The sequence below is a fragment of the Palaemon carinicauda genome, chromosome 40 (genome assembly GCF_036898095.1).
Source record: "Palaemon carinicauda isolate YSFRI2023 chromosome 40, ASM3689809v2, whole genome shotgun sequence".
NCBI lineage: Eukaryota > Metazoa > Arthropoda > Malacostraca > Decapoda > Palaemonidae > Palaemon > Palaemon carinicauda.
Window position 1 is genome coordinate 16,221,718 of NC_090764.1, and position 12,775 is coordinate 16,234,492.

Genomic DNA, 12,775 nt, shown 5'->3' on the forward strand with positions numbered 1-12,775 from the left:
ACAATTATATACATGAAAACAGCTGTAAAATAAAGCAGCCTTGTGCTTACAGTCTATGACAAACCTCTCACATGGAAACAGCCATAAACAATAAATTACCCATAGAGAATATTTCAATTTGGTGATATGCAGTTGGTTGCTCATAATACATTTGTTTCCTTATAAAAACCAGCATATAACAATAATTCAGAGACAAAGTGAAATTTAGACAAAAATTTAGACAATCTACCATCTTATCCTCTCTGAAACATCATTTGTTATCCTTAGATATTTCGACCAATCATCATGACTAAGTTATGATTATTAATTGTCTGCGCTATGCATGAATCTTAGATATCTTACAAATTCTCCACAACTCTTGTACAGTAATAATATTCTTAGCTTATTTTAAATCTTTCTTCTGTACCCACTTGAAAAACAGAAAGTAGAATGGAAAGTGTCCAAGAATTACAAAAATTCAATAAAAAAAATTAATATTATAGTCCTTTCATAAAGATCCATAGTGTTTATTATACAGTTCCCTTATTCAATTTGTAGTTGAAGAGGATACACTGTAACGTTTGGTCCATAAAAACCTAATATAGGTTAGATTGGAATGCTTTCGTTAGCAAGCATTACTATTACAGGATCAAGTATGTCAAATACAAGACTCCATAGAGCAATCCTACATATTAAATGAGTACGTAAGAGTTGAGAATCTTACCCCATATGAGCTGTATCGGAGTCACAATCTATATCGTCAGCTTCTCCATTACATGCAAATACTTCTTCATCTCGGTCACTCATACTCGAACAACCACTGAAATGATGAGGCAAAAATTAGTATGATAAAAAAATTAATACATTTAATTTGATTAAAAAATTGTTATACTTCAATATTTAACAACTAATGTCAAGTGATGTGAACAAAATATGTTCTTATCAACTCGAAGAAACATGGCCTAGGCACCATCCACTCACTAAGATACAATGAGAGATAGGTCCCCCAACAGCACTGATAATGTATGATAAGACACTCTTCAACCAAAGCCCTTACGTTATACCCGAAATATATTTTAATAGTTCAACTTTTACGGGCTAGATAACCAGTTAAAAATTATCATTCAAATTATAATACTCCGCCATTTTGCTCTTGAACACCAAATTTTTATGGATCACGTTTCTCTATTTAAACTACTTTGGTTATTAGAGAATAAAATAAGTTGGTCAATTGTGAAATAGCAAGAATAAGATAAATAAATAAGTCAGTCTATTGCGAGAGAAAGAACGAAGATAAAAGGACTTTGTCGACTGTGTATGAGAGAGAGAGAGAGAGAGAGAGAGAGAGAGAGAGAGAGAGAGAGAGAGAGAGAGAGAGAGAGAGAGAGATTATAGGTAATTCCAAAGTGTATATAAAAGAGAATAAAACAAGTCTATAGACATCATAACCCAGTGGAAAAAATCCTAGTATCACCCCCAAATAACTGCCCCCCCCCCCCCCCCCCGGAAAGACGTAGCCCAACTCTCTCAGAGGGGATATATAATTAGGTAGAGAGAAAAGAGAAAAGCAGAAACATCACTTCCTTTCTTAGTGAAAAGCGCTAAGGGAGGTGGGTCCCAGCCTCACAGGAGACCAATAGCAGTGGGGAAAAAAAAAAGAAAAAAAATGAAAGCGATGATGTTGGGACAAGAGACGAAGGGCGAGGATTAATGTGATGGAAAAATCTTGTGAGGTGTAATGAGTAGTCCTCCTAGACATCAGATGAGGGCATTTAATAGGTGCCAGCAAATTGGATTTCACCTTTGTAAGAAGGTTCTAGTTCCTTTCCAGATAACGAAACTAAAGAGCTAATATTTTAATTTAATTTAGGGGCTGCTTTTCTGGTCCTATTAGACATGGAAACTCTGTTCCTTACAGGAACTATAAGATCTGTTTGTCGTATAATTTATTAGGTACTTAAAGTATTACACAGCGTATTCCACGTCAATTGTTAAATCCACATTAACGAAGCATTTAGAAAACAAGAAAGACTTCAGCTTCTTTTAAAAGCCTTAATATCTTTATTTAGAAAACAAGAAAGACTTCAGCTTCTTTAGAAAGCTTTAATATCTTCAGTCTTTCTCGCGTCTAGCGGGAACTTATTATATAGTTTTGGGGTCGCCTATTTGAAAGCTCTAGAACCTACAGTGAACATTGGTTCTAATAACTTGAAACTATCTAACTATTAACGTGTCGACACAATTCGTTGGCTGCACGACGCGTATCAATTCTTAGATATTTTGGACGTCCGATTTTGATTATTTTATGAGTCATTGCACACATCTTAAACTATATCTGGCTTTAATATGCAGCCAGTGGAATTCAATTGGTACAGGAGTAATCCTTTATCTAGGTGAGACACCTTTTATCAACCTTACTCCTCTGTTAATTATATTTGGTTATTCATTAGGTGTAAATTGTAATATGTAGTTACAGTAGTGAATCATGGTAACAGCATATAACAGTTTCTAAGACAATAAACTAGGTCACGAAGTCTACTAGATATCCGGACCAGGATGTTTATGTTCATTTGGATGTGAGCCAAGTTTTCGAAGTAATTTTTCTCTCCTACCAATATAAACTAAATTACATTTTCATTTAGTTTAGTTATTTTATTGTCATACATTCCTTAACACTACCAAGAACGTGATTTAAAGTTTCGGAGCTATCACCAATAACATTCACGAAGAGGTAAAATTGTGTATTATCTGCAAATAGTTTAACCTTCATTTTATGTCTCTGTAGTACTTTTGATAGAAGTATATAGATACAAAATACTGTACATTTACATAGAGTGCAACTGTAATTACACGTAGTTCAGTGTTTATTAGCATCGTGTGTAGGTTGGGCGTAGGCGAGGTGAAAATCACCCATGTGCATGTATGTCAGGGCGTGGGTGGCCGGATAAAAACTAGGATTGTTCACAGAACTTCTGTTGGCATAAAAATACTTCTTTTGTACGTTTATAACTCATGCATTATAAACTGTAATTATTAAATAATTTTTCATATAAAGCAACAGTAATTAATTACGATTGCAATAAACAAAAACAATAATTAACCACGATTGCATCATATACATGGAACCGCAACTGACAACTGGTGCCTATTAGAGAAATCAGGTGACCTCTAAAGCCTTAGAGAGTTCTTAATAATGTCCGTTTATCTACAATTACTTCATTTTGTGTTTTCTTAACAAATACATCATGAAATATTCACAGGTGTATTGTGCAATTGTAAATGTGCGAATCTAAGATCTTCAGCAATTTCCAAACAAGTAGTAACTATTACATTGTTAATGGGAATCTAAATATATATATATATATATATATGTATGTATGTATGTATGTACACACATATATATATGTATATATACAGTATATATATATATATATATACACATATATATACACATATACATATATATACATATATATACACATATACACACATATATATACACACACACATATATATATATATATATATACACATACAGTATATGAGAGAGAGAGAGAGAGAGAGAGAGAGAGAGAAATTCTAAAATCAAACCTTTATGAATTAAAAAAATGGGAGAAATCAACACAGCGTAAACCCCGGCAATGTCACCACAGAGAGAATAAGAGCAACAGTTCCTCTACAAAAAGGCATACCAGGAAAACTGAAACTATTCCAATGGACAAAACTATGGGCTCGTAGTTGCCAAAATATGAGATTAGAAATTCCAGTCAGTCGCCTAAAGCAGAACAAATGTTTTGCATATATTGAGAGGCAAGAAAGGGTTGTCCAAACATAAATTTAGGATTGGGTTTTTGTTGGATAGATTCTGGAGAGAAATTTAGCACCCAGCACCAACTACCGCAGCCGTTTCTAGTCTACTATAGGATAAAGGCCTCAGACATGTCAATTTATGTCTGAAGTTTGGCCAGTTTTCATCATCACGCTGGCTATTACGGATTGGTGATGATGGGAGATTTTCGTATGATCGCTCACAGCAAACCAACCCAGTAGGGTTGGTCCCGACTAGTACAGCTTTTGCTGTTCATGGGATTACACAACACCTTTCACCCCATTAAGGTATCCCCACTCAGAAAGGGTGGGATACAGCATATACTGAAGTGGGAGCTCAATGCTCATTTACCTGTGAGTCTTCCTGGTGGAGTCCGGCGAGGCTGTCGAAGTTCCAAAGGCAGAGTCGATGTCAGTCAGGGAAGAAGGGGAGCCACGATCGTCGCCTGGCATCCTCACCTCATCCACGTTGACAGCAACGCCTCCTCCTCTTCCTACGAGCACTCCTCCGACAGCACAGGCTCCTCCACTCGCGTCTAAGTCGGAGAGAAGATCGCCGTCAGGTGCACAATCCTGAAAATACAACATTTGTTAGAATTCCTATTCCATTAAGTTGATCAATCACGCAATCAATCAATCAATCAATCAAGCAAGCAATGAATAAGGTTCCACAAATCTTCAAAACAAGAGATGAGTTTTTGTCAGTTATCTATCATCCTTTATGATAGTTAAATGACTTTTCCAGTTCACTTTGGAAAAAATGGCATATTGACAATATTAACAGGAAATCTTTATCTCCTCCCCACTTATCTATTTCTCTAACAGATTATGGATTTAAAAATGCTCTAAAATAACATTAATAAACTGTTAGGCTGTGCTTCTACTAGAGTGGGCGGGAAACAGATTATTTGACCCACCTTGGATTACGCTTTCCAATCCAGGGTGGTGTGTTTGTGGGTGGAAATTAGAACCTTATATTTTTTTTCTAGATCATTAATAATAAAAATACAAAGATTTTGACCAAAGGCCTTCGGTTCCTAAATGACCAAGTAGAGAAACTTAAAACTACAATACTATAGCCCATTTCTTTTAGCGAGGCATATTTGCACCGACTCGCAGCGGTGCCCTTTTAGCTCGGAAAAGTTTCCTGATCGCTGATTGGCTGGACAAGATAATTCTAACCAATCAACGATCAGGAAACCTTTCCGAGCTAAAAGGGCACTGCTATTGATATGAAATCGGTGGCGTGAATTTACTATAACAAAATCGGGAGAGGACGAATTCAAAATTAAAAGTAAATCAAGTTGAAATTGAAAAGACCAGAACATTGATAGATGACAGAAAATGAACATGTCAGGGATACTCGTTCATAAAAATAAATTTATTCAAATTGAAAAAAAACCAATATTAGAGACTAGGAAAATCCCACTTCAAAAGATATTCGAATCCATCCTGCCATGGTCGTCAAAAGCATTTAATTGAATTTAAATCAAATCCAGATTATCCCGTTTTTTTATTATTTTTTTTTTGGAAAGGCACAACCCTTCGCCCAACGCAAAACTATGACAACTATATGAAATTCTAAATAAATATTCGTCCATAATTACTTTTTTCATAAAACAAAAAACCCAAAACTAAGTATCTAATCAAAAGCGTGATCTCTACAACCTCGAGTATACGATAATCTGGTTAAAAAAGTGTAACTAAAAGATTTCAATATTTTAGGTAGTAGGTTGGCCAGGGCACCAACCACCCGTTGACATACTACAGCTAGAGTTATGGGGTCCTTTGACTGGCCACACAGTACTATATTGGATCCTTCTCTCTGGTTACGGTTCACTTTTCCTTTGCCTACATATACACCGAATAGTCTGGCCTATTCTTTACAGATTCTCTTCTGTCCTCATAGACCTGACAACATGAAAATTACCAAACAATTTTTCTTCACCCAAGGGGTTAACTACAAAACTGTAATTGTTCACTGGCTACTTTCCTCTTGATAAGGGTTGAAGAGACTCTAGCTATGGTAAGCAACTCTTCTAGGAGAAGGACACTCCAAAATCAAACCTTTATTCTCTTGTCTTGGGTAAAGCCATAGCCTCTGTACCATGGTCTTCCACTGTCTTGGGTTAGAATTCTCTTGCTTGCGGGTACATTCGGGCACACTATTCAATCTAAATTCTCTTCCTCTTGTTTTGTTCAAGTTTTTATAGTTTATGTAGGAAATATTCATTTCAATGCGGTTACTGTTCTTAAAATATTCTATTCTTCCATGTTTCCTTACCGTACTGGGCTATTTTCCCTTTTGGGGCTCATGGGCTTATAGCATCCTGCTTTTCCAACTAGGGTTGTAGCTTATCAATTAATCATAATAATAATAATAATAATAATAATAATAATAATAATAATAATGATGATGATGATGATAATAATTACATTGCATTAGTTAACCCCTTGAAGGAAGAATTGTTTGGTAATCTCAGTGTTGCTAGGTGTATGAGGGCAGAAGAGAATATAGAAAGAATAGGCCAGACTACTAGGTGTATGTGTAGGCAAAGACAAAATAAGCCTAACCCGAGAGAGGGATCCAATGTAGTACTGTCTGGCATGTCAAAAGACCCAATAACTCTCTAGCAATAGTAAAAACGGGTGGCTGGTGACCTGGCCAACCTACTATCTATAATATATATATATATACATATATATATATATACATATATATATATATATATATATATTACCTATAAGAATCGAAAACATTAAAAAGTAGGCTATGTCACTCGAGAACTTTGCATTAAACATTATATTATCTCTGTGCGGTGTAATCATAAAAGGTACACTAAAAAGTCTGCGATATCCATACAGAATAATATTTATCTATCCATCAATATCAGTCTTTTGGAGAATAAAAAAAAAAGAAAAGATGAAGTGCTGATTCATAGAAGAACGATATGCATTAAGCCTTCTTGCTTTACTAGCCATCCGTACAAAATTGCTTACATACTATGACATGACAATGCACTTTTCATATGTCGAATGCACCTACGTACAGTATCTCATGCTTTGACAAAAAAAATGCATACCATTTAGAGGACAGTCATGAAGCTTTCGCAACCGAGACTTCCATTCATTTACACAATACTGTTTGCGCAATGCTGTATGCAATTTAGCAGTTCCACCATATGTCAGGCACAGGGTTTGTTTGGATGGTTCGAAGACTAGCAATACTGATCACTAACTTACCACTTCTCTGTAATTGAGTAATTCTGGAACTTCCAGACTGTGGGACACCGATTAAAAAAAATACATTTGACCTCTAGAGTCACCTTTTTCACAATAAATATCCTAGGACCTTTTGCACTATAGGGTAATGTAGCAAACCCTTAAAATCCAAAAGTCAAGGCATTTGGCAAATATTTGAAATTTAAAAATATCTATGTAGTTATTTTAATTGTAAATAACTAAAGCTGACAATAATGTATACGAAAAGAACTCATCCATCGCCATTTGTTATCATCATTATTGTCATCTTTAAAAAATGGAACAAAGTGATATTAGACTGTAGAGCAATGCCAAGGTTTGCCAGCTAAGACTCTTGCACCTTGAAAAGTCCTTAAGACTGGTGAAGCCACACATGGCCTTCGGTTCTGAAGCAATATATCATAAAAGTATTGGGAATAAGTGTCATACTAGGTAAGGGAGCTTAAAATCCCTAGTAAACTGCCTTTATGTGTACAGCGATCTAATAACTGGTATTGACGCTACACACCTGCAATGCATTCTCTTTAACTGCACACTTAAAAAATCGTAATTTTAATCGGAAATTCTCCATAAAAATATACTGTTACCAGCCGTATTTCAGGAAAATATAGACGACCGTAATTTTACCTTACTTCATTATTATCTTTTACGGGTTGGTGACCGTAATATCATTCCTTAACGTCAATATATGTTTTTGAAAAGGTAAAAATCCTGGAATAAATGTTGCTAGCCATTTACCGCTTCATTACGGCAAATTTTTATCAGTGCAGCCAACTTAGTTAATTTAAATCGGTCTCAATACATATATCAGGTGAACTTTATCAAAGACTAACAGGTTATGATCTATTGAAGATCAATCACATACAAAGTGTAATATACTGAAGACAAACCACAATAGGTTCGTATATATCGAAGCTAGAATGTAAAACATGTGAAATTAATAGAAGACCTAACACCACACCAAGGTGTTTAGCTATCAAATATCGAATGCCCACAAAATAAAATTTATTGAAATGACAGTACAACAGGTGTATATCTTGAAAGACTAACAGAACACACAGTGATCTATAATGGCCAATGAATCTGAAGCTTAGCTAATAGTCTTCTAGAGATAACTCCATTTGATATTCATTCACATTCTGCGTGTATATACTTGTGAATAAAGAAAAAATACCTGATCGGTAACACGCAAGATTTGTAGTAACCAACGTTTTAACAACCATTACAAATGTTAAAGTCACGCAAGCTCTGAAAAGACACATGTTTAGCTTCAGCCACGCTTCAGGAGCGAAGGCCGTCACGTTCTGCAATTAACATTCCTAAGCCATCTCAGGGGTGCGATCTTGTTAACCCAAAAGACTATGGAACCGAAAACTCAAAATACCGGCACACACTGGATTCGAAATGTGCACAAAAAGCTAAAGGTAACTCTGAATCAGAAAGTAGAATGGACACTAAAAAGCGAAAGAAATTATAAATATCTTAAAGAAAATTAATAGTTTTATTAAAACATTAGCAAACTACACAAACATTGTGGGATAAAAAAAAATAGTAATGAAAAAAAATCAAGTACAAGGTAAAGAAACATTCAAGGTCAAGATTAATTCATCGATCGATGTCAATCTATAAAAAGACGTCACAAATCCCAAGGTCATCTACACCAACGTCATTTAAGTTGATCTACTCATTGATCTATTTCAATCTATAAAAAGGCGTCACAAATTCCAAGGTCACCAACGCCAAGGTCATATAAGTTAAGCCACCAGGAAAGGACATAATTGCCTTGACCTTTTATGTGGCTTAAAAATCACCATAAAGCCGCCATAAACGGAAAGGCCTAGGGTCTTAAGAGTCATAAAGAACCCCACACAACAATGCTTTGAAATAAATGGTGAAAACCTGGACCTAAATGACCAAAGGATCCATGATAAAAGGGACTTTTTAATTTGCCACATGAATATGGGTGCCATAAAAATTACTCCAGTAAAAGGAAAATAAATTGAAACTTAAGGCTTAAAGTGGTCAGTAAAAGTTTATTAAGAGTTCATCCCACTAATTTGTATTTTCTTAAAATTAAGTATTTTTCTCTCTTATTCTTCTCATCCAAACCTCCTTTCCACTATACCTGGAAGCAAGGCCTTTTAAATAATCTCAAGGTCCTTTAAATACACTCGGATTTAAAGGACCTTGCATGGAAGTATGTTTGATTTTGCGATGGGGTAGCTAGGAAACCTTGTGAAAATATTACCTAGTCTGATGAATGATGTCACTGAATAAATGCTTTCCTCATTTGCAATACACATAGCAGTATTCATTGAATAATGGAATATCCTTATTACCCGACTCCATAATGACTACCTTGTCAAAAACTAATAGTACTATACTCTGAATAATCTCTCAAAATCATTTCTTTTCAGAAAATTTAGGTCCGGAAAGAGTTTAATTGAGGCAACAGTTTCTCCAACTGAGAAATTTTTATTTAAATTGACAGATTAAAGACTCAAAACTATTCTTGGATGTATTTTTATTTAAGAGCAAGAAAAATAAAATCACTAAAAAGTCAATGCAATCAAAAAGACATTTATATTCATCACCATGTTCTCTTCAAAATCTAAATGATTTGCATATGTAAATCAAGTTTTTCCTTCTAAGTAATCCTCGTTAAAACTTAACAGTAGCATTTGGGGTGACATTTAAATCTTCAGGTTTCTTGGAATATGTCGACCCCACTCACTCGTATTTATGCAAGACTACGAGAAACTAACGGCCTCTCATACGCAATATTCCCATAGATGTGTATCTTTTCAAATTTCAAACACACGAGAAGTGATAATTGTCTTAAAAGTATTTTACGTTTTTCAGCACAACTGACACGGAAACAAAACTACTTTAACGTATACTTATCAGCTTATGCTTATAAAGGAAATGACCAAACAGTAATGGAGCTCCTTTCAAGGCTTCTTTGCCTCTCATACCCAATATTCCAAGAGATGTGTATCTATCAGATATCAAACGCACGAGAAGTGATAATTATGTCTTACAAGTATTTTACGTTTTTCTGCACAACTTACACAGAAACAAAATTATTTTAACGTATACTGTACTTATACTTATCAAGGAAATGACCAAACATTAATGGAGCTCCTTTCAAGGCTTCTTTTGCCATTTCACTTTAAAATTGAAGCTATAAGGGAGCCTTTCCAACGGGAAGTAAACGTGTATGGGGATTATCGATCATTTGTAGATCATCTTGAACAACCTTGAACTGCTTATGAGAAGACGAGGACAGAAAAAACAGCCTCTTAATTTTTCACTAGTATTAAGAAACGTGAAAGCTAGAATTTTCGCAAGCTTTGAGAGGATTAAAGTATAAGCAGATTCAGAAATAACACTGACGACTACAGAAATAACCATTTCAATAGGATAACTAACCATACTTTCACTTAGGTACGGTAACCATATAGGCATACACTTAGGATAATAAAAATCCCAACTGCGATATATTTCATCAAGGTTGTCTTTAATACTTCTTAAAATCTGGATTTCCTGCTGAGAGAGAGAGAGAGAGAGAGAGAGAGAGAGAGAGAGAGAGAGAGAGGTTCTTGCAGTCAACTTTTCCTAAATGTTGCTTTACTTCGCCAGATCAGTGTGGTTAGTAATTCATCACTTTTCTTAACGAAAGAAAGATTAGCATTGATAAGATGATGTCCTAAAAGGGTACTGGAGACAAGGGGTCACGCGTTGCATATTAATGGCCATAATTCCATTAAATGACCTTCAGTACTCGCACAAGACATCGATCGAGTCACCTGTGAGGAAACAGCAAACGTAACAACGTATTCCTTTGAGGCCATGTGAAATATGTTGGTCAATTTGCGAGTTCTTCGAACAATATTGGTTAGCGTTGCAATAACAATGTCTGGTGTTCTTAAGTTGAAACTATAAAGGTAGATTGCCGTTACTAATTTGAGTAATTTCGTCCCTATTAACAATTCATTAAACAATAACACCATTTCTTACCGAAATTCACAAAATCTATAACTTATACAGCCAATGCGAGCTAGAGATTGCCCAGTCTCCAAAATGACCCAGAAGATGAGGAACTAATCTGTGTCCTCGCCACTAAAGATTATCAAGCGAATGATATTGGGATCTGGAGCTTGCCTCTAATGAGAGATTCTGGAAATATGATGAATTAATCCCACATTTTTAAAGTGAATAAGTATGAAGACCTGATTAAATGTTTGGGGCGGTCAAGAGGCAATATAAATCTATAAATCACATGATAAAACACTAATCCGAGACAATACATTCCAAAATGTATAATTCACCGAGAATTTATGAATTTGGGAAAATATATTGATTATTTCCATCGTAAATACTTTAGATCACAAAGACCATTAGGAAGATATAACTGGGAAAGCCTGAAGACATAAATTGAGGTCGATTCACGACAAGAGATAAAACGACGAATTAAGGTTATAAAAGGAAAATATAAAAATCATTAGATTTATGGTATCTCAATCTTAGCTGCAAAAATTTTCGTTTTTGAAAATATTAATAAAAGGCTATGTAAATTAAATATATATTAAACCAACAAGTGCACAAGTAAAATAAAATAACTATCAAATCAATCTATTACATACTAGATTGTAACAATAAAAATTGAATTATCGCGTAAATATAAAACAACGAGAAAGCATATATAAGAGCCATTCCTTTATCAAGAGCAAAAGACGTTGCTTAGTCAACGCAAGAGTTGTTTACCACAAACTAAACCTTGTAAGGTCAAAGAAGCGGAAGAAACACGACCTTGAATATGGGTCTTCTTCCTCATCGGTAAGAAACACGTGTACATAACAATCGACCATCTGTCAGACAATATTCTCTCTCTCTCTCTCTCTCTCTCTCTCTCTCTCTCTCTCTCTCTCTCTCTCTCTCTCTCTCTCTCTCTCTTTGGCATCATCAAGTGTCAATATTTCAGCATTCCAGGTCCTTACTTAACTTACTTTTCTTTGAGGGCTGTTTTTATGATCCTATACAGCAAGGGAACCCTACTCTTTCAGGACCTCCACAGTCATTTTATCATGATCGTTCGAAAGCATTCATTATTTCACACAACATATTGTTCGTTCATTATTAAATCGTCACCATCGAAGCACTCACAGAACGAGAAAGTCTTTAATTTAATTTTGAAAGCCTTAATATCTTCCATCTTTCATATGTCACATAGGAGCTTATTGCCTTGGGGCAACATATTTAAGGCTCTAGACATCAAGGAGGTAGACATATATAAGTTCCAATAATTTGAAACTATCTAATTATTCTCGTGTCGACACGATTTGTTGGCTGCACATTATGTAACAATTCCCTTAGATATTTTGGACGTCCGATTCGGATAACTTGATAGGTTATTGTACATATTTCAACCTCAATTCTCGCTTTAATAGGCAGCCAGTGTAAATCAATTAGTAAAGGAGTGATCCATTCTTGAGGTGGGGAACCTTTTATCAGTCTTGCTCCTCTGTTTGTTATGTTTTGGAATTTCTTAAGTTGTAGTTTTGGTAAATTTCAATAGATGGAGTTACAGTAGTCAGTCCTGGTAATAACAGGAGAATTTTACCCAATAAAAAAATTAAGACTTTACATACAGAAAATATAAAATTTTACCAATTAACACAAATATATGAAATATATCAAGAATCAT

General features: G+C 35.0%; 1 protein-coding gene across 10 annotated transcripts in view; it reads right to left on the minus strand.

Moving 5' to 3' along the window:
- The window catches only part of nuf (rab11 family-interacting protein nuf), a 401,721-nt gene that overhangs the window by 121,451 nt on the left and 267,495 nt on the right, over positions 1-12,775 (minus strand). For all 10 annotated transcript variants that reach the window (XM_068363354.1, XM_068363353.1, XM_068363351.1 and 7 more), the window contains 2 exons: positions 4,160-4,380; positions 704-799 (listed from right to left, as the gene is read on the minus strand). In XM_068363354.1, the coding sequence (XP_068219455.1) occupies positions 704-799; positions 4,160-4,380 (317 nt within the window). The remainder of the gene's footprint in view (positions 1-703; positions 800-4,159; positions 4,381-12,775) is intronic.